The following is a 27,983-nucleotide window of genomic DNA, read 5'->3' on the forward strand; positions in this document are numbered from 1 at the left end:
TTTAATGATTTATTTATTTATTTTTGGCTGTGTTGGGTCTTCGTTTCTGCGCGAGGGCTTTCTCTAGTTGCGGCGAGCGGGGGCCACTCTTCATCGCGATGCACGGGCCTCTCACCATCGCGGCCTCTCCTGTTGCGGAGCACAGGCTCCAGACGCGCAGGCTCAGTAGTTGTGGCTCACGGGCCTAGCTGCTCCGCGGCATGTGGGATCTTCCCAGACCAGGGCTCGAACCCGTGTCCCCTGCATTGGCAGGCAGATTCTCAACCACTGTGCCACCAGGGAAGCCCCCTCGGGTGCAATTTTTAACCTTCGCAAACTTCTGGTTTTTAATCTTCACATTCTTTGTACTGACAGTTACTAATCTGTATCTGCACTATCCTTCTTAGGGACAGTGGCCTTGAAGACAGGTTGCTTTAAGATCCAGGAAGCTTTTACGGGACTTCCCTGGCGGTCCAGTGGTTAAGTCTCCGCGCTTCCACTGCAGGGGGCCCAGGTTCAATCCCTGGTCGGGGAACTAAGTTCCCGCCTGCCTCACAGAGCGGCCAAAACAAACAAAACGAACACAAGATCCAGGGAGCTTTGACTGTCAGAGACCCATGTCCCCGGTCACTCTCCAGCCCAGCTGGCGGGGACAGGGCAGGCGCCAGTGCCACAGGGGGGCAATCGGCAGAACAGTGGGGAAACGGCCCCCGGTGACTGGGCTCTGCCAGTCCCCCACGGGGTCCTTCCTCCGCACGCAGTTTATTACTGAGCCCGACCTACATGCCGGGGTACAGCAGCGAAACAAATACTGTGGGAACTGCTTTCTACTAAGTCAGAATGCGGACAGCACTTTGAAAATGCTTTGACGGAGAAACTGCTCCCTTGATAGAGGACACGTTTTCCCGAACCTGGGCTTACTTCACCCATTTGCTGAACAAATTTTTTCTTCACAAATAGTTCAAAGCTCAAATTAGAGTCAAGCTTTTGTGGAACTGCCACAAAATCCAAATTACTGGAGTTCAAGTTAATGCATTTATTTTAAATGAATTATGTTTGTGTCACCATTATTAAAAATGTACAACCTGGGCTTCCCTGGCGGCGCAGCGGTTAAGAGTCCGCCTGCCAATGCAGGGAACACGGGTTCGAGCCCTGGTCCGGGAAGATCCCACATGCCGTGGAGCAACTAAGCCCGTGCGCCACAACGACTGAGCCTGCGCTCTAGAGCCCTCAAGCCACAACTACTGAACCCGTGTGCCACAACTCCTGAGCCCGTGAGCCACAACTACTGAAGCCCGCGTGCCTAGAGCCCGTGCTCCGCAACAAGAGAAGCCACCGCAATGAGAAGCCCGTGCACTGCAACGAAGACCCAACGCAGCCAAAAATAAAAATAAATTAAAAAAACAAAACAAAACAGGACGACACGCAGCATTTATCCTGTGCCACGCCTGGGTGAACCCCTGGTGCCTCAGGACACAGGTCTCAGGTCTGGTCACTCCTCCACCTCCGGTTCCAGGACCGCGGGGAGACGCCTCCTGTATCTTCTGGAGCAGACGTGCAGCTGTGCATAAAGGGCCTCGCCCTATGTAACCCCAGCGCCATCACCAGCCCCAGGCGCTGCACCGAGCCCTCCCGCATCCCGCGGCCTCTGCACGGGGCTGTGTCCCCTCTTCCGTCTAAGACACACCCACTGTGTTCTCTCCACAGCTGAAGACACCGACCGGGTCCCCTGTTGTACAGAATGCCCGTCTTGGGGTGCTTTGTCTGGCCCTTCCTCTGGGTCCAGTTTAACTGGTTTAGGAGCTGCTGCTTTTGTCTGGGGCCCCAGGGCAAGGCTGCACCCTGGCGTTTTGCTGCCTCTGGGATCCTGCCTTTTTTCAGCTGCACCACCTTCTCCCCAGCCGTGCCTCCCAGATCCTGCCCATCCCCAAAGCCCTGGCCAAAGCCTCCTCCCTCCCAGGAAGCTTCTCCACCCCCGGGGCTGACGGTGAGCTTCCTCAGCTCTGATACTGGCACCGTCCCACTGGGCAGCCCATCCCGTGCTGCCTTATTTGCACAACGTGTCGGTTCTTGGACCAGAAAAGCCTCTGACCTCGTGAATAATGCCCAGAGCGCCCAGCCCGGGTCGGGGCTCTGCAGGTGCTGCCATGCTCGTTGTGAGTAGAGGACAAAGGAAGAAGTGTGACCCTCGATGCGGTGTACGGGGATGACCGGACAGGGAGCACCTTTCCTTCGTGGTCCCGCCCGAGCGCTTGAGAGGCGCGGGGACCCTGCCTGGAGCCGCGTGCAGCCTGCGCACACGAGGACTTGCGCTTTTTCCTTCACGTATTTGCTATATTCAGGTTTTGTCTCCAAGAGGATCAGGCAAAGCACCTGAAGACGGGGTGTTCTGTACAAGGGACCCAGTCAGTGTCTTCAGCTTCGTGGAGGGAACACTGTGGGTGTGTCTTAGACGGAACAGGGGACACAGCCCCGTGCAGAGGCCACGGGATGCGGGAGGGCTCGGTGCAGCGCCTGGGGCTGGTGATGACGCTGGAGTTACGTAGGGCGAGGCCCTTTACGCACAGATGCGAGTGGCAGTGTCGGGAGATCTGCCGTTTCTGCCACTGGCCCATCAAAAACGACCCTCCCCTACGCGGAGGGAGGGCCAGTCCTTAACAAGGGAGTGGGTCTTCAGAGCGACCGCCACTGTCCCCAACTGTGTTGTGAAAAATTATAAACAAAGTTGAAAAAAGGTTCCAGTGAAGACTGTACCCCCACCCAGACCCCGTGGCCGCTGGCACCTGGCCACGTTTGCCGCGACGAGACCGACTCTCGGATGCTCATCTCGCCTCTGACAGCGCAAGGTATTTTGAAAGAGAACTGATTCAATAGCTTCACAAAGAGACATAATCGTAGAAAATCTCACAACATTTTTGCCGTAAGAATCCTACCAAGAAAGACAGTAAGACGTTCGGCCACCCAAATATGCAGCCCGCCCGTCAAACTCCTACGGGTCTCACCCAGCGATCAGGTTAATAACATAACTGCTACCTTTCGGGGTGGAGTAAGCGTGCCCGTTAGCAATGATTCTCTCGATAAAAGCAATTATCTGAGGAATGTTTTCAGTTACCCTCAGGTACACGGTGGGTGGGAGAACCTGTAAGAAAGCAGAGGAGAGACACGGTTTCCGCAGCTCCACGCGGGGTTGGGGGGGGTCAGCCCCACTGACTCCACCGTCCAAGCTGCTCATCACCCACCTACCTTCAAGGCTGCCATGTCTTGTTTGAAGTCTTCTTCATAAAGATTGGCCAGGGAAGCGGGCGACACGTTCATCTGTAAGAAGATGAGGAGAGCATGCGAGTCTGGGGGGCTCACGGCGGAACCCCAGAGGCACGGCCACCCCTGACGGCCCGCCCAGCACGGCCTCCACGCGGTCCTGGCCCACAAAGGGGCATTTAATCGTCCTAGTCCCTTAGCTGGTCAAAAAGCTTTACTGACCTGCTTTCTGGTCAGAGAGAAAAAGGAATAAACCGTGTCATGATTTCCGTTATGTAATTCAAAACAAAACCCAAAGACCTACAAAGTAGCCTCTGCTCTTCTAGGACCAGGGCAAGCCAGGTCACCCCGCCTGACACACAACCACTTGAGTTCCCGACTTGTATCCCTTATCTCTCAGGGGGCAAGAGAAAACAAGTCACAAGTGCATGTGTGAGGAAATGTCTCAGAAACATGTGAAAGCGATGCAGCCCCCATCGGTGGGGACCGTGACGGGTGTTCCATCTGGAGGGGCCAGGGCTGGACGTCGGGGGCAAGCAGAACCCCCAGAGAAGTACGCTGAATTCTGAACGCAGGGGCTCTGGATTCGGGGGGGAGGGGGGCCCGGCACACACGACAGTCCTCCCTAGGGCACTTCTTACTTTTCAGCAGAAAAACATGCCCAGCACAGAGCACGACCCTGACGTCCTGAAACCCTACGCGGGTCCACGACCGTGAGCTCTCAACTCCGCCGGCACCTGCGTCTGCTCCGCGCTAGGCACCCCTGCCCTGCTCCCCTCACCCCGTGAAACAGCGTCAGGGTGAAGACACTCCCGCTCCGGAGGACAACGAAACCTCCTCAAGTGGAAGGCCACCCCGAGCCCCGTCACCCTGAGGCCACCTTCGTCCCAGCCCCGGGCCCGAAAAAGGAATCGTCCTGGAAACCGAGGCCAGGGAGCGTTTACTGAAGAAATAAACCTGGTGAACAAAGTGTCTTTTTCGCTGCGTGGTCCGGGGCAAGACAACAAACCTCTCTGCCTCTGCTTTGCAAGGTGGAGAGTCCCAGCGAGTCACCCCTTAGATGGCTCCGGGGATTCCCGTGCACGCGGGTGAGACAGCGGACAGAAGAGCCTTGTTCATATCACTCCCCCGCAGACAGGACACCCAGACCCACTGGGCCTTCCCCTGAGCGTGGCCCTGTGGCAGAGCAGACCTCCTAAACAAGAAATCTGCTACCGTACATCTATCCAGAGGACAAAAGGCCAACCGAACAGTAACGCCTAAAAACTCGGTGCCGTTTCAGAAGTTTCAAATAAAACGCAATGTGGGACCAAAGATCAGCATCTATCTGATCAGTATTTACCTGATTTCAGTCTCTTGCACGGCAATTCTCTCTTGGAGAACACGAGCAACGTAAATGTGCGCAAGCCCGGCCGCCCTCCCACAAGGCAAACACCGTCAGAATCGTCCCAGGAGCACAAGCGTGGTCAGCTGGGTGCTTGTACCGCCTCTCCAAAGCCCCCCACGCGCCTGCGCCTGCGCCTGGTCTCCTCGGCTGACGCCACACGGTAGCGGGGACCCGGGCACGCGGTGCGCCGAGCGCCACCTTCCCACGCAGGCCTGCGTCCGCGTCCGTCTCCCAGCCGGGCGTGAACCTCGCACCACCCGGTCCGCGCTCTCGCCGTCTCCGGCCGTGACACCCACGCGAGTGCGCAGCCTGAGCTACAGACCCGCACGTGACGCCCTGGTCGAGGACACACGCACACCCTTCGCAGGCTGCTGGCAGCGCCTCCGGAGGTACTGGAACCTGACCCGCCAGGCTCGGGCACAGTGCTGGCGGACGGCTGGACCTCGTCGATGTGATACTAAATAATAGCACGTTCTCGTTGCATCTTTAAGCTGCAATTCTTGTATTTTGAGGGAGCTTGAACATCTCACGTGTTTAGGGACCATCTGCACTAAACCATCTGAAATGAACCTTTTTTCTACAGAGTTGTAGGTCTTTTAGGTCTTTTCTTATTGATACGTAGGAAGTATTTTTTAAAGAAAAGAAACCAACCTTTTACCCCCAGTAGGAATTTCAATTTTTTTCACAGTCTTTCAACCTTATGGCTATTTTATGGCAGGCAGAAAATTTCATTTTTATATTTAGCAATCTTTTACATTTCTCCATCTTTTCTGGGTTTGGAAACAAACTTAGGAAAGCCTTCCCCAACACAAGGCTATAAAAAGTGCCCCAAGGTTTATTCCAGTAATTTGTGGTTCCACTTCTCTTATGTGAAATCCGATCTGCTTCAGATTTGGTTGTGAGGCATATATCCAACTCTGGTTTATTTTTTTCCCCAGATGGTTACCCAACTGTCAACACTTTTTGGTGAGTAATTCATCTGTTCCCCAATGATCTGAAATGCCATCTTTATCATAAAATAAATTTCCATGATTTACTGTGTCTATTTCTGGACTTTCTAGTGTGTTCCATCGTCTGTCTCTTGGTGTAACTATAAATTAATGTTTAATCTCTACAGCCTCCAGAGACGCAGAAAGCGGACGGGGGTGCTTCGGGGTGGGGCGCAGGGAGGCTGGAGGGTGGGGTTTCTGGGGGGAAGGGTGGTGACGGTCACCATCTCGACACCGGTGATGGTCACAGGCGTGGGGGGTTTATCGGGCTGCACACACTGTGTGCACTACGTGCAGCTTCCCTTGGGTCTGTTCCACCTCAGTAAAGCTGTGCTAAAAAAGGGGAAAGAATATATTAAAAACAACAACTTTCTATAGGTTTTTAACTGCTTTAACATCTGGTAGGGCTACCCCCTCCCTTGTCCTGGCTACTCTTGCTATCTGCTCTTCCGTGGGAACTCCAGGATCAGCGTGTCCAGCTCCGATAATACGGACACACGGTGTGTGGGGGGCACCTCTGCGCAAACAGGCACGTCCTGCTCCGCGCGGGGTGAGGACGGCTGCGAGCGCTCCCAGTGACAGTGAACTGCAAGTGGGCATGAGCTGTTGCTGGCTTGGGGGAGAGGGAATCATATTCCAAAACTAACATTTCAGTTCTAGGCAGCTGGGCCCACCCCACGAGGGGCTCGCGCTGCTCTCTCCACAGAACAACCTACAGGAGGCGCTGCTGACACGGGTCCTGGTCCCTGTTATTTCAGACCCCCGCTGGATCACCTCAGCTGAGCTCTCCCTGGCAGGGGACCCCGCCGGTCCAGCCCTCGCCCTCAGCTGCGCGTCCAGCCTTCTTCCCGGAGGGAAGGGCACGCAGGCCAGGGTTCCGAAGCACAGAGAGAGTAACTCGGCTTGAATCGCTGAGACATTTATCGTTTTTCTTAACAAAAAATGCGACCATGCGAATATACCTCGTTTCTTTTCATCCTTACCCCAGAAATCTTCCTGCGGTTTTTATCCCTGACAAACTACAAAACTGTGCCAAAAATTAAAGTCAAGGAAGTGATTCAGAAAAGTGAAATATTATAATTTAAAATATTTTAAGAGCAAGTGCTGGAGCAGATGGCATGAAGGTATGGCCATCGTCAAAAACGTTTGCCCTCAGTAAAAAGAACAGCCTCTCTGCTGGATCCGAAGAAACAAACAGGTATCTTCGTAACTCTGTGTTTCAGATGAACGGTTTATCCCCTTGAAGTAAGACTCTATTTTGAGGACAGAAGAGACCCTTGGATGCCAGGTTAGTATCCTGCTGTGTAATAAGTACTGAAACGCTCAGGTGTCAAAAATTAAAACATTCTGCGCTTAGGATCTTTAACCAATCGTACCCACTCTCACGTTCTAAGTAACGCAAATTCTTTGCAAGTTCTTTATAAAGTAGCAAGCAACGCCTCCCGCGGGACCCCCTGAAGCCCCACTCCTCCTGCGCCTGTGGACGTCCAGCCCCTCCCTCCCCAGGCTCCCGGCCTTCACCCCGCGGCTGCTGGCCCACACTCCCCTAACCCCCCGCGCACCCCATCTTTCCCCTCCGCCGCCCACCCGCCAAGCCCCCCCCCCCCCCACCGGTGGCTGGACAGCTCCACCTCCGACTCTGAGGCCTCACAGCCAACCCCAAAGCGCCCAGGGCGGGGACACGCCTGCGCGGCCTCACGTCCCGTCCGGGCGTGAGGACAGGTGGAACGCCGGCCTGGGCGCCGTCCTTCTCGAGCAGCCTGCACTTCCAGACGCCGCCCTGCCGCGGGCTTCCTGCAGGCCGCTCACCCAGCTGCCACGCCAGGTCACAGGCTTCTGTCCTCTCCGTCCTACCCCAGCCAGCGAGGCGGGGCTCCAGCGTCCACCCTGCTCTGCGTCGCGGGACCGACCTTCCCACCAAGCGTCCCGGACCCTGTGCGGCTCCTGCCCGGATCCCAGCGGATTCCAGAGGGACGTCGCACGCCTGCCCCCCGCCTTCCCCTTGGTCTGTCCTCACCGTGGACGACAGGACACTCCTTCCTGCATCGTGTTCGCTCAAAACCTCCACTCTAGGACCCCAGGGCTGCCACCCCAGCAAGTGGCTGAGCACAGACCGAAGTGAGATGGCCCTGGACAAATGGCTCCAGGCGGGAAGACAGAGGGACAGCGACAGGGACAGCGACAGCGACAGCAGCACACGGCCCCTGCCAGTCGGGGGCTGCGGCCCCGCCCCTGCGGCCCCGCGCCGCCCGCTCCCTTCCCGCCCCCGTCTCCCTCTGCTCCCCCAGCCCCTGCTCCCTCACAGGTCCCCACGAAGCAGCAGCTCCCGCGTCGGCATCTCATGACCTCGCCTCTAGGCTCCGGTGGTGGACCAGGGTGGACACGTGACCGCAGGGACACCGGACACAGGCGGGGGATTTGGAGACCAGGCAGAGACAGAATCAGGCCAGGGCTCGAACTAAACCGTCAGAGAGAACCAGGGACGGGATGATGAACCGCCAGCGCTGGCACCGCCTGATCTTCACCTCCAGCCCTGCAGTGGCTCCTTTCTGGTACCAAACGTGGTGTGTCTTTTCCAATGCCAACCACTTCTCCGACCCTCTGACTCCAGCTGGAAGTCAATCCTATTCGTTTTGTTTTTTTAAAAATAAACTTATTTATTTTATTGTTATTTATTTTTGGCTGCATTGGGTCTTTTTTGCTGCGCGCGGGCTTTCTCTAGTTGCGGCGAGCGGGGGGTACTCTTCGTTGTGGCGCGTGGGCTTCTCACTGTGGTGGCTTCTCTTGTTGCAGAGCATGGGCTCTAGGAGCGTGGGCTTCAGTACTTGTGGCTCATGGGCTCAGTAGTTGTGGCGGGCGGGCTCAGTTGCTCCACGGCATGTGGGATCTTCCTGGACCAGGGCTCGAACCCATGTCCCCTGCATTGGCAGGCAGATTCTTAACCACCGCGCCACCAGGGAAGCCCCGTCAATCCTATTCTGCCACCAGCTCCCGGGGTCAGCACAGAGCCCGCAAGTTAAGGGCTCAGTCCCACAGGACTGCCCCACTTCAGACACCTGCAGCAGTGGGGTCCCCAGGCCACCAGCACTTTTGTCCACCAACTAGAAATTTGGGGGTTTGATGAAACGAGTCACAGAACTCAGGAGAGCACTCCACTTCCCATTACCAGTTTATATGAAGGACACAACTCAGCAGCAGCCCCGTGGACAAGACACGCGGGACGAGGTTGGGGGGGGCATGTGCATGCCCTCGGGGGGCCGGGCGGGCACCACCTCCCAGCACCTCCATGTCCAGCAACCTGGAAGTTCCAGAGCCCCGTCGTCTGGGGGTTTTATGGAGGCTTCATCCTTGGGAAGGTTGATTAAACCCCTGGCCATCGGTGATCAGCTCAACCTCCAGCCCCTCTCCCCTGCCAGGAGGTAGGCAGGGGTGGAGGGATGCAGGTGGGAGTGAAAGTTCCAGCTCAACTCATGGCTGGTCTTTCTGGCACCAGCCCCCATCCCGACGCCACCTAGGGGCCCCAGCCACTGGTCATCCCATTAGCTCACAGAAGACACACACTATCACTCCAGCTGTGGACCAGGAACCACGACAAAGACCACATGCGTATTTTTATTTCAACACAGCCCTGAGCTGAGCTTCAGACTGGTTGGGGTTTCCTCCGATACCTCAAACTCCCTCTCTCTCCACTCACGAAGCGCTCACCCTCCCCCAGTGCAGGGCGCCCACCGAGCCCTCCCTGAGGCCCTTGTCCCTGGTCGCATCCCCCCGCCCCAGAGCGGGCCGTTCCCACTGCACCGAGCTGGTCCCGTGCTGGAAGGTCCCACGGTCTACGGAACAGAGCCCAACTCCCAGGGCATTGTCCAGGCCGGGACGCCCTCCCTCTCCAGCTTCGCCAGCCGGCACCGCCCGCCCCACGTGCCAGGGATACTGCAGGATTGGCTTCCACGCAGGACACGCTCTGCTCTCTCCACGCTCTCCCCTCCACCCAGAATGTCTCGCTCTTCACGGGCCAATCCCTTCCTAACACTTAACATCCCGCGTGGGCGAACCTCCTCCAGTAAGTCATTTCCGAATTCCAGAAAGGCGCAGTGATCCTCTTTGCACCCCACCCCCAATCTGGACTTACAAAATAAACTAAGTCACACACAGAGCATCCGTCTGAGGGTCCGTCTGCCTCGCCGGACACAAGGTCCGGAGGCCAGAACTGTCTGTCTCACCTCTGTCCACACAAAGCCTCTGTCCCAGGCCTGAGCCTGGACCCGGACGGTCAATGAAGTTCAGGGACAGTCCTGGAAACAGAAGTCGAGTCCACTGTAAGGGAACACGACACACTGACTGAGCTACCCAGGCTAAACAAAAATGGGAAACCCCACTGTGCTGAGGACGTGAGGAAATACGTTTAAAGTTGGAACCCGTTTTCGGCACTGCTGGTAACCTCTCTCTGAAACGATCCGACTCCAAGAAGGGTGACAAATCGTATCAAATAAACTGCTCATCATTTGACCTAGTAATTCCACCTTGGGAAAAGTATTTAAGCAGACAAAACAGAGGGGGAGAAAAAGAAATTCACTGCAGCACTATTTTTAACACCTAGAAACAATAAAAACAGTCAAAGATGGGGAGGTCCAGAGGAATCTCTGAGTAGCCTCCAACGGCAGAATGCTGTCTAGTTATTAAAAAGGCAAATCGGTAGGAAATAGGAAGATGGGGTTTCTAGGAAATAAATCTGAGAGAAAATAACAGAATATGGGAGGAATGCAAGAGTCCAAAAATAAGGATGGTAGTAAGTACAATGTCTGTGTGACGGAAGGTTGTTAAGACTATTTAAAAATGTTTAAGAATACATAACACGAAAAAACACTCAAAATGCAATAAGTGGAAAAAACAGGTTATGAAACAATATAAAGTATAAACTGGTTTTCTAAAAAAACACTATATATATATATATATATATATATATATATATATATATATATATTCATACATTTTTAAAATTACAGGATGTAAGGCACTCAATGTAGGTTTTTCTGTAAATTAGATAATTTAACAATTTTGTATAGATCTTTAGAGATAACTGTTATAGATATACTTATATATAATTGTTATAGAGAGTTGCTAATCATAAAAAGCAGAAGAGGTGAACCTTTGAAAGTAGACTTTTAAAAATGTAACTATAGGGGGTTTCCCTGGTGGCGCAGCAGTTAAGAATCCGCCTGCCAATGCAGCAGACACAGGTTCAAGCCCTGGTCCAGGAAGATCCCACATGCCGCGGAGCAACTAAGCCCGTGCGCCACAACTACTGAGCCTGCGAGCCAAAACTACTGAAGCCCGTGCATCTAGAGCCTGTGCTCCGCAACAAGAGAAGCCACCGCGATGGGAAACCCACGCACCGCAACTAAGAGTAGCCCTGCTCGCCGCAACTAAAGAAAGCCTGCATGCAGCAACGAAGACCCAACGCAGCCAAAAATAAATAAAATAAAATAAAAAATAAATTTATTAAAAAAAAATATATATACACATATATAAAACTATAGGGAATTCCCTGGCAGTCCCATGGTTAGGGCTCCGTGCTCCCAATGCAGGGGGCCCAGGTTCGATCCCTGGTCAGGGAACTAGATCCCGCATGCATGCCGCAACTAAGAGTCTGCATGCCGCAACTGAGATCCAGTGCAGCCAAAATAAATAAATAAATAATAAATAAAAATAGAACTACAGGGACTTCCCTGGCGGTCCAGTGGTTAGGACTCTGTGTTCTCACCGCCGAGGGCCCAGGCTCAATCCCTGGTCGGGGAACTAAGATCCCACAAGCCACGTGGCATGGCCAAAAAAATAAATAAAATTTTTAAAAATAAAAAATAAAAATATAACTACTTTATTTAATCCCTGTGTTAGAATTTCCCCCCAAGACTTCCTCTAAATGCTGAATGAGATATAAGAGAAGCACCCTGTTCACTTAACAAATGAGAAAATTAAACCTCATATGAGCTAAATTTCCCTAGCCCCAAAATGGCCTTTTGACTTTCCTCTGTAAACAGGGAGTGAGGTATTTACCCTGGAGGCTGAGGGGGCAGGGAAGGGCCTGCATTCAGGCCGGGAAGCCTCCATGGACTGAGACGAGGGTATCCTCGCGGGGCCACGTGTGGACAGTAAGGCCGGAAAAGTCTTGTGAAGTGCAAATAAGAAGTGTCAAATAGGGGTTAGAATACTAATCAATCAAAGCATTCATCAACATAATCCACACTTACCTCATTGGCTCTTTTGATTATTTTATCATCCACGTCTGTAATTCCCATCACCATGATAACGTTGCACCCAAAAACCCTGGTCAGGATCCTTCGAATTATATCAAATCTAACATAGGAGCTGAAAGAAAAAAAATGTTAGGGCATTTTTAAAACCGAAAGTCACGGGCTTCCCTGGTGGCGCAGTGGTCGAGAATCTGCCTGCCAATGCAGGAAACGCGGGTTCGAGCCCTGGTCCGGGAAGATTCCACATGCCGCGGAGCAACTGGGCCCGTGAGCCACAACTACTGAGCCTGCGCGTCTGGAGCCTGTGCTCCGCAACGGGAGAGGCCGCGATAGTGAGAGGCCCGCGCACCGCGATGAAGAGTGGTCCCCGCTCGCCGCCACTAGAGAAAGCCCTCGCGCAGAAACGAAGCCCCAACACAGCCAAAAATAAATAAATAAATATATAAAAAAACAAAACAAAACCGAAAGTCATCACTGTGATCTTCAAAAGTGTGCGGTGCATTTAACATGATGCCGCACGTTAACTGTGAGTGTGTGATATCAAGGACAGTTCCAAGGACAGCTGACAAAAGGAAAAGCCTTTTACTGACTGGCCCATGTGGGTCTGCATGAGAAACTGACAAAGGTACTGCCTCAACTTCAGGACACCACACTAGCATTTTTAACTTTACAGGCGTTGAGTTTACATCTATTCAATCGTATAAAAATTCACTTGTGATGCAAGCTCAGGAGGTGGTCAAGATACTGAGAGCTTTTACCATCCTTGTTCGTGTTCTAGAATAACTAATGTTTCACCGTGACAAGAGATAGAAGCAAATAATGACAAATCAAGACAGGGACAATCCCATCAAAGCTGGATAAGATCATTCCTAAGAAATGTGCACACAATTGTGGAATATGGAAACACCAGCTTATGGACAGGCTGTACGGGGGTAATTCAGACTTGTGAAAGCAAAAGGGCTTAAAATCGAAGATCCATTTAAAATCTCAAGAAACTAGTTTCCCATAAAAACAACCTTAAAACTCAGGGTCAGCTAATCTCATGCTCATCTCTGTTATCCACATGGCCAACATTTGAGCTCATAAAATCATTTTCCCTCGAAAATGAGCCTCATTATTGTATCCCTTGAACTCCCAACACCCACCTGCCCCAAAGAGCGCTGAGGCCAAATTCCAGGGACAAGCATCTCCAAAACTCCTTCTCAAGGAGCTAAAAGGTTAAATATCCTTCTGAAGCGTCAGACTGCTTATTTACGAACTGGGCAAAATTCCACTACCTCATAGGGTTGCTGTACATCATCTTGGTGCCTGTGCAGCAGGAATTCCAACTAATTCTTACTATAATTATCATCAGTGTACCCCTCTTTGTCGAGTCAGGAAAACTCTACAAGAAATGAGACTTAAGAGAAAAAGCTAACAGGAACCTGAAACAGAGTGAAAAAAGAGTCAAATCACACGCGCAGCCCAGAGGAGCTCGGGGGCTGCGGGTCCCTGATACCTGCTTGTGGCTGCTCCCCGGGGCCTCCCCAAGCACCGTGGGAACCCTGAAAGCCCAGGTGCAGGACCAGCTCCCCTGGCTGAGGCCGCGCCCCTAGCGGGGAACCTGGACTCGGCAGACACCCGCCTGCCCCTCAGCTCAGCACTTCGCAGCCAGGGGACCTGTCCCCATTTACACTCTGGAGGTGACAGCACCACCACCTGGTGTGGTCAGAGGATATCACTGGCTGGGGTTTGCGCAGCGTTTAGAACGCACGTAGCCAGAGCTGTGTCTGGTAAGTGTCTGTCTCTTTAACATAGAGGCTGGCGGGGCGAGCAGGGAGGGGAGTGTGGAGACACGAACCTGGAGAGTGAGGAGGGACAGACCCGCGGAAGGACACGGTCCTGGGCTTTGGGATTTCAAACTTTACTTAAAAGCAGTGGACCGTGCCTGACCATCCCTGACCCCAAGACTACAACCTCTTCAGAAATCTCGTAGCACTTAGGGTTCTACCTCGCAGGGACACCCCAGATTGAGGACTCTCCCTGATGAGGCGCCACTGAGATGCCCAGAGTGGTTACCCTCAAGTGGGGGCCCTGGGCGAGGGAGTCGGACAGGAGGCTTCTTGGGTGCTGATGACGTTCTGTTTCTCAGTCTAAGAGCCATGAACGTTGTCTTGGCCGTACGCTGAAGATCTGTACTCTCTCCCGTATTTGTAAGGACAGATACAAATCACAACTGAAAGGCCTGATTCTGCTAGTCGAAAATAAGGGAGAGGCTCTGCTCTACTCCCCCTTTCTTTCAGAATTTCTTCCTCAGCCCTTTTAAAATGTACCTAAATGCTTCTAACGGCTAAACAAGCCTCTGTCAGTCTCATAACTCAGGAAAGTTTCAAGGACCTGGGAGCCTTCACTTTGAAATGAAGTTACCAAGAATGTTCACCACCCAATGGGAGGGGCCTAACCTGTGCCCGAATCCACACTACAGACCTGCCTGAACCAGAGAGCTGGGCCCACTCAGCTCACACAAGACTGCAAGTCCCTTCTGTCTCTGCAATCCTTTCAGCGAGCTGCCTGTGCGTCCCATTCTGGTTTAAGTCTTATTCGATAGTAAAATTGTTTTCTTTCTCTTTTGCCTTTGTGGAGAGGTTTTCCAGGGTGGGAGATACAATAACCTCTACTGTTTTCAATATTTCCCCCAACATATTTAATACTTCAATAAAGAGATCAAAATATGCTTTTTATAATTAAGTTAAGTTAGCCCAAAGTGAAGGAAAAAATGACTCCTAGACTATTTACTTTGTTATAACACACACAAAAAAGTTCAGATCTTGCTGGGTGATATATAAATTTTTGAAATACGTACTGAATAAAGGTGACTTTTAATCTAGATCTGAACAGTAACAAGTTTAAAAGATGCACAAGAGAAAATATTAGGAAAAGCAGCAATTTCAACAAACGTAGAAGGCAGCACATTACCAGGTGGAGACAGGGAGCACATGGAGGTCAGATGCCCCAGGGCCCACCCCAGCTCTCACACTTCCTAACGTGTTACCTATCCTCAAGAACTGGTGAGCCTTCACCACACTTCCCACCTCAGGGACTCGGTTAAGAAGCACTTTATGGGCGTTTTCATAAAATTGTGAAGATTCAGAAAGATGGATACTACTATCCCCACCTCAAAGATGAAGAAACCAGGACTCAAAGTGATAAAGCAGAGGACTTCCCTGGTGGTCCAGTGGGTAAGACTCCGCACTCCCAATGCAGGGGGCCTGGGTTCGATCCCGGGTCCGGGAACTAGATCCCACATGCATGCTGCAACGAAGAAGTCCGCATGCTGCAACTAAAAAAGATCCCACGTGCCGCAACTAAGACCCGGCGCAGCCAAAATAAATAAATGAATAATAAATAAATAAATATTTTTAAAAAAACAAAGTAATAAAGTGGCCTGTCCAAAGCTGGGAAGTAAATAAGCAGCGGGGCCAGAAATAACTCCTGACCAGCTGATTCAAGGGCCCTTGGAAAGGCTTCATCTCACTACCCAACAAGAAGCACCTGATTCCAAAACAGGTCCTTCTTCACTGCTCCTCACTGCCTCCCTGACCTTCCTCACCTGTGAAATGGGACCAAGTGAGACTGTGACATGTATGCTTCCCACGATGCCTGCAATACAGTAATTATTCAGCATTCTCAAGTTGCCACTTGAGGGATGGCAAAAACATGCAAAGGCTTTTTCTTTCCAAAATAAATGGTCCCTTAAAGTGTGAAAATTCAACCTCAGGACACTCACCAAGCATGACCCAGGTGTGCATGATCGTAGACAGTTGGTCCACAGCTATACCTAGGAACAGAGTTAAAATCCACCATGAGAAACATATTTGCAAGAAACGGCACCCCACTCTCAGTTAGGATCATCATATAATCATGCCTTTTTTGAAAAGTAACCACTTTGGGGGAATGCATAGCCGGGGCTGTATTACACTTGAATCGCTAAATGCACAGCCAAACCTGTGAATCACTATGACTTTAAACATGCTTTTATCACTTATTAAATGCTTCCACCTGAGAACCCAATCCCGCTTTCCATGCAGAGGCCCCGCCTCCGAAAACGCTGGGTCCACAGCCCTTCCCGCCCCACCTCCCGCAGCACCCCGCCCCCCCCAAATCCCCGGGGGCTACCAGGAGGCGGTGTCCGCGCCGCTCACGATCAAGGGGTCTTTCCTCCCGGTGAGGCTGTTGTACACCTTGACGCCCGTGTCGTAGCCCGCAGGCTGCAGCCAGCCCTGCCCGCGCGCCCCCGACGCCGCCCGCCCCGGCCGCGGCCCCGGCCCCAGGCCCAGCGCGGCCCGAAGGAGCGAGGGGCCCACTGGGACCCCGCGCGCCCGCAGCATGGCCACTCCGCGAGCCGCGCGCAGATACTCGCCAGCCACACCCACTCCGGGAGGGGCCACGAGGCCCCGCCCACACGGAAGGGGCCCGGTCACGCCCCGCCTACCCCGGAAGAGGAGGTCGGGAAGAGGCCGCCCCGCCTCCCTCGGGCTGTTCGGAGCGCGCCGCGGCGCAGGGGGAGGGGCAGTGCCTCAGGGTGGGGGAGGGGAGCGGCAGGCTGGGGTGGTGTCCCAGCCCCGGGCCGCGCGCGGGCCGAGGCGCTCCGCCCTTCTCCTCAGCGCGGGACCGAGCAGAGCCGGTGCAACCCGGGCCTGGGGACGGGCCTACGCGCGGCCCGGTCCGGTTCACGGGGCGGGCACCAGCTGCCGGCTCCTCGCCTGCTGGCGAAGCAAGTCTGCACCCCAGCGCAGCACACAGAGCACGTCTGCACCCCAGCGCAGCACACCCTGTCTCCGCATGAAAGAGCGAAGCTGGGACACCACCCATTCATCAAGTACGCGTAGTAGGAAATGTCTGCCTGGGATTCATTTTAAGATTAAAAGTTATGTCATCTCGTCTCTTGAGAACAAAAACATTCTGAATTGCGGTTTCAACGGGACTTTTTAAAGGTGGATTCTCTTGAAGTTACTTTCAAATTATCTCGACAAACGTGTCCCTATTGATATCAAAACCGTGTCAAAAACAGAAAGAGAAAGAACGAAAGAAAGGATGAAAGAATGAAAGAGAAAGGAAGGAAGGAAGAAAGAAAGAAGAAAAAGAAAGCAAGAGAAAAAGAAAGGAAAGGAAAAAAGAAAGAAAAAAAAAATCCCTTTTGCTTTTGCAGTCCTCAAAACAGCACATAAGTTCCCCAGTTCTTTCTTGGGCTTGTTTTGGTCGTCCTACAGAAAGGCAAGTGCTTAACTAGAGACAAACAATTATCTTCCTAGAGCACTTAAACTTTTCCCCAAGATCCCTGGAGTCCACCTCTGCAGCTAAACGGTAGTGTAACGTGAATTGTGTTCTAAGGCATGACGCTAAAATGTTAGAATCTGTCGTTCAGAATTAGGAGACCTCCACATCAGTGCTAAGCACACACTCCCCAAATACAGTTCTGCTGGTGCATTACCCGATCCCTGAATACTTTAGATTGCAAGTTCTTCTGAACTCTCTCACTGTACCCACCAACAAATTCAGAAAAGGATTGCAGAATCAATCTCTGATGAAATCCACCTGTTGTGCAGGTGGGAGAACATCTGAGCAGTAAAACATCTGATAGAGAAAGCTCTGACCCAGATATTAGATATGCCAGTAAAATAAGAAAATGAACAAAAGGCTTGACTGCAATCTGTGAGAATATGCGGAATTCAAGGAAAAAGCTAGAAGTTTTGAAAACAGATTTAGTAAGACAACACCAAACCCCGCACATGAATCTGGATAGCTGGCATGTTTTAATTGGCCATAGGACATCATGATTTTTAAACTAACAATGGTATCTTCTGTCCTCTGAAAATTGGTCCCGTAAGGTGCTCAGCCCTTGGCAGGCAGCAATGCTACCTTAAGTCTTCTGGGAATCTTCAAACAGTGATAAACATACCCATTATTTAATGATGCTTAAAAGCATGACTCCTCTTGCAGGTTCAATATTAAAGTAAAAGTGACTGGGAAGATATATTAGCACATACAGCAAAAGAGTGAGAGAGAGAGAGTTGAGGTGACTCCTCCCAGTCTAGGTCAGAACAAAGTATATTAATGATTCCAAAATATCACGAATGCCATTTCTTAGTCCTTCATGACAACAGCAAAAAAAAAATGTAGTTCTCAGCATCACATTTTCTTTCAAAGCAAAATTTCTAAATCGAAAGTAGAGTAGATAAGATAGCACATATTGTTTAGGGCGATTCAAGTTTGAGATGAATGTGTTAGGATTTATATTTTAAGCACCTCTAAAAAATTGTATGTTCATCTCTTTTACTCCCATAGGTTTCAGCATCTCCAGTTAAACTAGAAATATAACCTTCGAAAAAAAATTTAATAACTATTTTTGAAACACACTCCAAAGAACAAACTTTAAACAACCAAAATGCTTCAATCTATCCTCAAAATTAAACACTTTTCTTTAGTGGCATATCTAAAATGCGTGGTCACAGTTATGCGTTAGCTATTGGTCTTCTAACCTTGTCCAGAAAACGGTAAAGTCATTGGCATACACTTTAAGAACTTTGTAAAGCTAATCAAATATTTTCTGACTTTTTAGCCCAAGGGGTGAATTAAATGTCTTACAGACATTTTTTTTACCACTGCATCCCTAGTGCATAGAACAGCAGCTAGCACATGCTAGGTGCTCATTAAATATTTCTTGTTGAATGAATAAGTTTTTTTCTTTCACGTGTCTGTGAAGTCCATGAAAACATGAAGAATCATTATTGGGATGACATCGTGATTAAAAAACAAACAAAAAAACTCCAGTTTGCTTATCATTGGAAGGGGTAAATTATTTCTCACCTTTATTCTTAAATCAAGATAAACACTACTCATTTTAGAGCCGATGAATGCAAGGATTAAAAGAACCTATCTCTTTCTTGCAACTGTACTTTAAAATTACTTATATGTTTTTTTCTTATTCAACGTTTACTCTCTATCCCATATAATGTCTCCGTTTCCACATAACGTCATAGTATTAAAGTCTTTCGTGCAGGCTAGTGGCCAGTAAATGAAACTTATCATTTGCTTTAAACTGGGCCAAAATTGGAAAAATGCGAATCGCTAAGTAAAATAACAACCATTTTCCTGAATATCGAAGTGAACGTTCGTTCTCCTGATGTGAGGGTGGGTTAAGGGGGCTGAGAGTAAAGATCAAACCCGTTTACTTGAAAGTGTAAGTATTATTCGTTGTTTATCACCGCATCAACGATCCAATGTGAACAACTCATTTCGAAAGACAAACAGCTCCATTTAGTCTCGTTTGCGCCCCGCAGATCGCTGGAATGAGCACCGCTGCAGATAATTACCTATTTTATAAACACTGGATTGGTCTGCAACGCTACTGGGTTACAAAGAGTAACTTAAAACTTCCCGGCGGTCGTGGTTGTCACAACACTGCTTCTCCGGAGACTCGAAGCTCCAACCAGAACGTGCCGAACCTCAGAGCATCGCTCCCCGACCAAGTGGAGCGTCCGCGGGGCAGCAGGGCACCCGGGAGAGAGGCCGAAACGCCCCATCCACGAGCCGAAGGGCGCGGCGCCGCCCAGGCGCGGAGCTGGTAGGGACGTCCGGAGGCTGCAGCCGAGCTACCTGACAGGGTTAGAGACCGCGACAGGACACCCGCCCCTCGGAAGAGGAGACGGCCAAACAGCAGAGCACAGCCGAAGCTGCACAGCGCGCCAAGCCAGGAACACCAGCCGTGGCGCAGCCCTGGGCCCAAAGGCCAGAAGCCAGCACGTGGCCATGCCCATGGGCGGGGCCTCGGCCGGAAGGGGCGGGCCTGAGCGGCGGCCCGTCGTCTAGGCAACGGGGCTCTTCCGAAAGTCTCAATCGAGGAGTTTAGGGCGGGGAGAGGAGCCATGGGGGGAGGGGAGGGGCCGAGACAGCACAGGGAGAGACCCCCCCCCCCCAGGACCCCGGCAAGTGGAAGCCTGCCCCGCCCTGCTTTGGGTGGTCCTTCGCAATGGGGGCGCGGACTTAAAGAACGGATTCCAGGACACAGGCGGGAAGGAGTCGGGGTGGCCCGCCCTCTGCGGGGGCCCGGCGTGGGGAACGGCTCCCCTCTCGAGCCGCTTTGTCTCCAAGCCGCTCAACACTGGGCTCCGGCCGGCAACACAAAGGTGGGCGGTGAGGACTGCGCAAGCGCGCGAGCCGCCGAGGCTGCTGGGAGTGGTGGTCCGACCGCCGAATGGTAGGTCTCCCGCGCGGGCAGGCTGCTGCCTGGGCCGCACCAGTGCGCATGCGCCATCGCTTCCGGCCTGCTCGGCCAGCCCTGTCCCTCCGCCCCCTGGAGGACGCGGGTTTCTAGTAGTAAGAGCCCAGGAGGAGGTATCCGTGCTCACTCCGCCTTCTCTTCGTCCTGATTGGACTACTGAGGTAAGAGCGGCAACTCGATTGGCTGTCGAGGTTGCCAGTCTGTTCCGAGCCGTACTTATTTCCCGCTGCAAGGCGGGCTTCGGAGAGCGAGGGGCTGAGTACGGGGAGGGAGGTGGCGATCTGGGCTCGCCATGGTGCCACTGCCGGGTCGGTTCCGGCCAGGTCTTGGGCGGGGCTACCTGCTGCCCCGCGTCCCCCTGTGGGCGTGCAGTGCCGCCCGACGCGCTCCGCCTACCAGTGCGAAACTCCTAGTAAAGTTTGCGCCTCGCCCGCCGCCCCTTGCCCCCGCGACCCCCGCCCGAGCAAAAGTGACAGACAAACCCACACCCCCGGGCGGCGGGGTTGTTGAGGGGCATGAATGCGGTGGGGGCGGGGCCCACGGGGGAGGAGGGCGGAGGGGCCGGGGCGCATGCGCGGTGCTGGGGGCCGAATGTTTCCCAAGTGTTTGAAACTGGTATTTGGGTTTTCCACGTTGGACAAGTGCGGCGCGGCGGGCGGCGCGCGCCCCTTCCCGCGCTCGCTCGGCCCCGGCCCCTGCCCCTGCGCCGGGGTGCGCGCCCGCACGCCCGCCTGCGCCCGCCCCGCGCCTGAGGCCGCCGAGCGCCGGTCCGGCCCGCCAGGCGCCGGTCCCCGGGCCCAGGCAGAGCGGCTCGCAGATGTAGCGGCGCGGGGCCGGCCGGAGGGGGGGCGCCGGCGGGCGGGAGCCTTGCATTTTGCAGCGCTGGGCTCCGAGGGGGCGGGGGCCGGAGGAAGCGGAAAGCCGCGCGGAGTCGCCGGGGACCTCGGTGAACCATGTTGAGCCCTGCCAACGGGGAGCAGATCCACCTGGTGAACTATGTGGAGGACTACCTGGACTCCATCGAGTCTCTGCCTTTCGATCTGCAGAGAAACGTCTCTCTGATGCGGGAGATCGACGCGAAATACCAAGGTACGGCGGGATGGATGGGCGGGGGCGGCTGCTCCATCCCCGCCGGTCGCGGCGCGCCGCGGGGCCGCGGGCCGTCCTGCTCCCCTCCTGGAGAGCCGCGAGCCCGCGGCGGGGCCCTCGCCGGCAGAAACAAAAGGTCTGGAGCGTCTTTGATTTGCCAAGGTCCTTGTGCGCGAAGCCCGGACACGGAGGAGGAAGGAGGAACGAGAGGTCTCAACGCCAGGCTGCGCGAGCAAAGCGCTCTTTGTAGTGAAGTGACGAGGCGGGGTGCTGCGGGGGAGGGGGCGCAGGGGGCGCAGGCTACAGCGCCGAGGGAGGGATGTGCCGCGGTCGCTAGGCTGAGGGGCGCAGGGACGGGGCTGCGCGCAGGGCTGCTGGGAGGGCGCTGCGGACGAGGGGTCCCCCGGCCCTGCTCGCTATCCCCGGAACCACCTTCACCCAGTCCTGAATCTGAGTGTTACATAAAGTCCGGGGTCCGTACTCCGCGTGGTGTAGCCCCAGTCGCCCCCGCCCAGCCCCCGGCCGTGGACACCGAGTGAGGGCCGACTTGCGAGGGGCGACGCGGCCGGGTGTAGTGTGCGGAGGGCCAGGGCTTTATTCCGTGTGTGCAGTGGGGAAGGGGAGGGCAGGGAAGGGAGGATGGGGCGAAGAAGTCGCCCATCTGTGCTGTGCTCGGGGGGCGCAGGCAAGTATTGTCGGCTTGGAGAGGAACATGGCAGGGGAGAGGACCTGTGGGTCGTTCTCTGCAGCCCCGGCTGCCCAGACTGCCGGAGAGAGACGGAGGGTTCGGGTCCGCTGGGAATTGCTGGCTGTTGGGGAAACTTTCCTTCCTGGTCAGGCACGGCATTGGGGTCTGTATTTGGAACGTGGATAGTCACTCGGAGTTTACCCATGTTTACAGGACTGCGCAGCAGGCAAACGGAAGAGTGGGGGGAGGTGGAAAGCCAGAAAGCGCCCCACAGCGCACTAAAGCCCCTGAGGGGAAGGCGCCCCTACGCGCTCTACTGGAGGCTCGGCTTCGCAGCGACTTTTATAGGAGCCTTATTAGCATATTGCGAATGTTCCGCCTCGGCCTCCTGTAATTGGCCGTGGCATCTCCCATGGAATGTCCTTATCAGTCCGCTGCTGAACCATTGGTTGCTGGGCCGGATGAGGGCGGGCCTTGCGCAGAGACTGGCACGGGTCTCTGTTTCCGCTGCTTTCTTTTTTCTCTTTGGTGGAGGGGCGGGGAGGAGGGAGGAGGTCGAGTTGATTTGAATGTCTTCGGGTCGCTCGGCCTCCGCCGTCGCATTGGCCATTGGTGTAGCTAGGGCGGGCTGTGGTCTCTGGTTCTGCGTTGTGATTGGTGCCCCGCATGGCCTCCGCCCTCCGGCCCGGCGATCCCCATAGGCAGTGGTTCCAGGGGCGCGGCGTGCTGCCGGCTGGTCACCTCCCCATTGGCAGGGACCGGCTTGGCCCCGCCCCCATGGACGTGAGCCTGGTCACTTCTAGTCGCGGAGCAATGGCGGCGCCCGGGGGACAGGGCGAGGCCGGCAATCCTTGCTGCCGGGGCTGCCGAGGGCGCAGTCGGGCCTCCCGCCCGGGCCCCGAGGACCCGCGGGTGCGGCCGCGTGGAGCGGGGGAAGCGTGAGTGACCCGGGCCTGGTGAGTCGGTGACCCAGGACAGGGAGAGCCGGGCGGCCCCCGAGGGGGTCCCGTGTGCGCTGAGCTCGGAGGCGGCTCGGGTGGTGGAATGACTAAAGCGGAGAGTTAACGGGTTTCCCAGTCTTTGAGGAATTCGTCGTCACCGGCACTGTTCCTTAGCATTTTTAGGAAATCTCAAGGAGACCAAAAAGTTCATCCTGAAAATTTTCGAGCGTCCACGTCAGTATACCGTTGAGGTTGCTTTCTTACAGCTTTCCTTACTGTCTGGCAGCCTGTTTTACCGCTTCAGAGCCGGCGTATCTTCCGTCGAGTTAATACACGCTCAGTGCGTACTTGGCTCCTTCGGAGAAAATCAGTCCCACCCGCACCCTACCCGGCTCACGTGGAAGCCAGTGCCGAGTGAGCTGCAGAGCCTTAACATCCGTCATGGTAATAGTCGTAACTCATTTGGTTGGGACTTGGTACTTAAGTGTTGAGATACGCAGTACAGTCTAATCTAAAAATTAAGGCTTTATTTTTAAAAGAATTCCTAGGTTGCAAGTCAAACTTTGGTTAACAGTGTTTGCATAGTAAACATCAACTGGACATTAATTCATAAGGATGGATCATAATTAGTTTACCAATGACATTTGAGGTTATTTTGAATTTAAAATATTTTTCAGCTATTTTTGAAGTGTTATTTTTTAAATGCCCACGCACCAAGGAAGAAGACTTCATAAAGAACTTCAGCGCAATCCCTGTGTAAAACAAAAAAAACATTTCTAATAATTGGACAGATCAGTTTAAATTTGTCTGCAGTCTCGCTTAATCCTTAGATTCTTTCCATGGTACCATTGCTTTCCTATAGTGTCAGTATGGAGCATTTTTAGAAAGAAGGGTCAGCAGCGGTTGGAGCTGATGAAGCTGAAGAAGCCAGGTGTGCTGACAGGATGCCGCCCCAGTTAGCACAGGGGTTCCTGTTTACAGATGTTTGTACTTCAGTGGCTTTGTTGATAAGAGTACTTCGCTTGGGGCATCGAAGAAATGTATGCCGTTGTGTAGGTAAAAGAATTATTTCTTGGTAATTTTGTAATAGGGTGTTTGTTTCTTTCCCACAGCGGGGCTTCACGTGGCAGTAAGCTTGCGTGTGATGTAGAAGAAGCTGTATGCTATTAAATTAGCAATATGATGGAATTGTTCTCTTTTCTATGAAATGATAACATTGTCTTTAGAAATTTGGTTACCAATTAAACCAACTGATATAGTTTTGTAATGTGTAATCCACTTAAAAAATAAATGGCAGAAACTCATATTTTAGCACCTGTGAAATAGAACTTGGATAAGTTGAATAGAGCTGTTTATTTTCGGGAATAATAACTCCAAGAGCCCGTGAGACTATGGCATTCCTCCTTTCTGGTGGCAGACTGTCTGTATTGTTCCTCTAGGAAGTGTCTTCAGCGCTATCTTCAGCTGAAGAATGTAGCCTGGAAGATAATATGTGCTTAAGTAGTATTTGCCTGAGTTCATATGTTTACTCTAGTGTGAGGTTTATGCCTTATAGCTAATTGGATATAAGATCTGGAAGGGGTTATGTCACATTTTATACTCGCCCCACCCGTATCCTCCCGCAGCTTCCGAGTTGGAGAGTTGAATTGCCTTATTTTAAGAGACTACGAAAGGTTTTCAGGAGAAAAATCTGATACTATTTAATTTCATGGTTACTGTTTAGGGAAAATAACTCTGGGAATTTCTATCTGTGTATTTAAGTAGATTCTTGGGAAGAATATTTACTTTCCTTATTTCAATCAGATTATCTAACAGCTTTTATTTCTTGAGAAATTGCCTAATTACATTTGCCAAGTTACATTTTAAAATCACATACACTGTCTTCTAACCTGTCCAAGAAGATTTACATTCAGTACTGAGGGGTTTTTGTTTGTTTTTGATAATGTTTTAAAATCTGTTGCCTTTTATAGATACAGATGTGATTGTTTTAAGCAGTAAATGGAAATGTAAAATCTGCAACGTTTGTTTTAAAGCAAGGCTGGGTCGCCTGGCTTATTGTGACAAACCATTCTTGTTTTCAGTAATACACGGTAATACAGAGGTATTCCTGTACGTGCTGGGATGGAATGATGTGACCAATAAACTGAGGCCCTGGGTCACTATGTAGTATTTATGTACGTTCTCTAATTTAATCCGGTATTCTAGATGTCAGTGCATTAAAATAGCTAAAATAATAGCCTTTAACTTATTACAAAAATATTTGGATAGAAGCAATGGAAATGTAGGACATAATCATTAATTTTGTAGAAAATAAAGGTTTGGACCTCAGCACTTTACCTAAACTTGAACCTTCCCCATAGGTGCCTGTCCAAGGAGTTTTCGTTACCCAATCTCTGAATGCACACAGAGTCCCTTGGGGAGCTTTGAGGGGCACTTTGATAAATAGGGACTGTGTTGATGTTGGTATTTAGTTCTAAAGATTTTTTCACCAGGAAAAAAAAAAAAAGCCTGCCAGAGAGCCCTACAGGTTGACAAGTTTTCATACTAGGAAGCCTTGCGTTGATCCTTTTTGTCTCTTAACAATTACTTTTTTTGTAGATCAGAGAACCGAAAGCCTCGGCAGGGTTTATGGCGAGGGTGTAACGCTTATTGGTTCCTTTGCAGAGATCCTGCAGGAGCTGGATGACTATTACGAGAAGTTCCAGCGGGAGACGGACGGCGCCCAGAGGAGAAGGGTGCTGCCCTGCATTCAGAGGGCGCTGATTCGGAGCCAGGAGCTGGGCGACGAGAAGATCCAGATCGTGAGCCAGATGGTGGAGCTGGTGGAGAACCGGGCCAGGCAGGTGGACAGTCACGTGGAACTCTTTGAGGCACATCAAGAGGTCAGTGACACCACTGGCCACAGCAAAGCTGGCCAGGATAAGTCAAAAACTGAGACAGTCGCGCAGGCAGAAAAGCCTAACAGCAAGCGGTCCCGGCGACAGCGCAACAACGAGAACCGGGAAAACGCAGCTAATAATCACGACCATGATGACGTCACCTCCGGAACGCCTAAGGAGAAGAAGGCGAAGGCCTCCAAGAAGAAGAAACGCTCCAAGGCCAAAGCCGAGAGGGAGGCATCCCCTGCGGACCTTCCCATTGACCCGAACGAGCCCACGTACTGTCTGTGCAATCAGGTCTCCTATGGAGAGATGATCGGCTGTGACAATGACGAGTGCCCCATCGAGTGGTTCCACTTCTCCTGCGTGGGGCTGAACCATAAACCCAAGGGCAAGTGGTACTGCCCCAAATGTCGAGGGGAGAACGAGAAGACCATGGACAAGGCCCTGGAGAAGTCCAAAAAGGAGCGGGCCTACAACAGGTAGTGGCGGGCCTGGCTGGCCCGAGGCGAGCAGGACGAGCCGAGTATTTATTGCATCGCCACCTGGACGGGCGCGGGGACTGCGCGTGTAGCCTTCTAAAGACTGTTGGAAGAGGAGCTCTTCCTCTCGTAGGGACGACCGGGGTTCTCTTTGCTTTTCCCTTGGTGCACATGTGTAACGAGAGAGTGGTCTGTGGATAAGCATTTTAGAAACTGCAAATATAGGTTTGAATTAAACACTCGAGTGGGTCTCTGGTTTCTGTTGTTGTTGGGAGTCGGGGGTGACTTGGAAGCAACCGAACACATTAAATGTGGAAAGAAGAAATTTCACTTAGCTACTATTTTATTTTTTAAAAAATGTTATTACTTCACGAGCAGATTTTTAAAAAGTTAGCCAAGTTGCTGAAAATATAACCCATACCAAATTTGTTTCTTGCTATAATAGTGTATATCCATGTAACAATTCAATAGAAAGGTTTAAAGTTTGAAAATCATTTTTTAAAAAAGCTAAATGGTTACATTTTACCTGACAAACGTTTTATATGCTGGCCCGTTCCCCAAATGGCCATTTTTAATGATTGGGTACATTTTTTTATTAAACCAAACAGGAGTGGTCCAGTCCTGGAGCTTCAGATCACGCTTTTGCTATCAACAAATACTAGTGTGGCTGTCTTTAACTTACACAAGGTGTACAAATGTGCATTTTCAAGTGAACTTGCACTTGCTGTATTAGAGTCAGAAGTGCAGCCAGATGCCGTTGTGTGCATGAGAGCCATATAGACTTGACATCAAGAAATAAATGCAACTCGGCCAGTTTGTTCATCTACCGGTATATTTAATCTTGACATAAGTAAGTGTTAAATTTTTGTCTTAAAAACGTGTACGCCAGCAGCTTAGACAAAGCCTTAAGCAAATTTTGTATTATTGTTCTCACTTAATAATGAAGTAGAAGTTATCTAATTGCCAGCAAAAAATAAGTGTTAAAACAGAGTATATGTTTAGACCAGGGGTGGGGAAATTACTGCCCACAGACCAAATACAGCCCACCACCTGCTTTTGCATGGTGTGTGAGCCAAGAATGATCTTAACATTGTTAAATGGTTAAAAAAAAAAAAAAAATCAACATGAGAATCCAATTTCGTGACATATGAAAATTATATGAAATTCAAGTTTTAGTGTCCGTAAATAAAGTTTATTGACACAGCCAGGCTCATTCACTAGCGCATTGTGTGTGGCCGCTTTGGTACAGCGTCAGAGTTGAGTGGTTGGGACACAGGCCATACGAGCCACAAAGCTGAAATTATTTACTTTCTGGCCCAGTCGAAGAACTGTGCTGACCTCTGATTTAGACTGACTTCTTGCATGGTAATCGGTGTCCTTCACTGCCCACATATTGAAAGGGTCAATGGAATTTTTCTTTCTAAGCGATATATGGTTCATTTTAACCCTGTATTGGAGAGAACAGTTTCTCTCCGTAGTCTGCTGAGTCCCTGAAGCTACCACAAGGAAGAATCGAGGAACCACTGTAGCATCTGAGCACGTGTATGGCATGTGTTTATTACACGTAAAACCATAAGTTGTTTTCTGATTGTTGACTTCATTTGGTAAGCAATTAATGAGAACTTTTTTTGTGCCAGACATAACTCCCTAACTTTTACATTGAATTTCCAGTACACAGGGCTGTTTGGTAGAGAAATGCACATTGTAGTTGATCACACATTAACACGTGAACTGTTTGCATATCAATACCTACAAATGGGCATTTGCTTTCCAGCAAAAC

At 51.7% G+C, this 27,983-nt stretch overlaps 2 protein-coding genes across 9 annotated transcripts in view; one reads left to right on the forward strand and one right to left on the reverse strand.

Annotated features, from left to right (window-relative positions):
- Positions 1–16,255, reverse strand: part of CARS2 (cysteinyl-tRNA synthetase 2, mitochondrial) — a 35,893-nt gene extending 19,638 nt beyond the window's left edge. For all 6 annotated transcript variants that reach the window (XM_059903079.1, XM_059903080.1, XM_059903082.1 and 3 more), the window contains exons 1-5: positions 16,020–16,255; positions 15,631–15,681; positions 11,862–11,979; positions 3,223–3,294; positions 3,013–3,118 (exon numbers count right to left, since the gene is read on the reverse strand). In XM_059903079.1, the coding sequence (XP_059759062.1) occupies positions 3,013–3,118; positions 3,223–3,294; positions 11,862–11,979; positions 15,631–15,681; positions 16,020–16,231 (559 nt within the window). In that variant the 5' untranslated portion in view covers positions 16,232–16,255. The remainder of the gene's footprint in view (positions 1–3,012; positions 3,119–3,222; positions 3,295–11,861; positions 11,980–15,630; positions 15,682–16,019) is intronic.
- A 3,450-nt stretch (positions 16,256–19,705) lies between these two features.
- On the forward strand, positions 19,706–26,447 carry ING1 (inhibitor of growth family member 1). Of its 3 annotated transcripts, XM_059902940.1 has the most exons (3): positions 19,706–20,100; positions 23,129–23,286; positions 25,507–26,447. In XM_059902940.1, exons 1-3 carry the CDS (start codon positions 19,769–19,771, stop codon positions 26,205–26,207), a joined length of 1,191 nt encoding a protein of 396 aa, XP_059758923.1. In that variant the 5' UTR covers positions 19,706–19,768; the 3' UTR covers positions 26,208–26,447. The 3 variants fall into 3 exon arrangements, with proteins under 3 accessions (XP_059758923.1, XP_059758924.1, XP_059758925.1); XM_059902941.1 differs by lacking the exons at positions 19,706–20,100; positions 23,129–23,286 and adding an exon at positions 20,892–21,213; XM_059902942.1 differs by lacking the exons at positions 19,706–20,100; positions 23,129–23,286 and adding an exon at positions 22,299–22,389.
- Positions 26,448–27,983: the final 1,536 nt, after the last annotated feature.

Source organism: Balaenoptera ricei, chromosome 18, assembly GCF_028023285.1.
Source record: "Balaenoptera ricei isolate mBalRic1 chromosome 18, mBalRic1.hap2, whole genome shotgun sequence".
In the NCBI taxonomy this organism is placed as follows: Eukaryota; Metazoa; Chordata; class Mammalia; order Artiodactyla; family Balaenopteridae; genus Balaenoptera; species Balaenoptera ricei.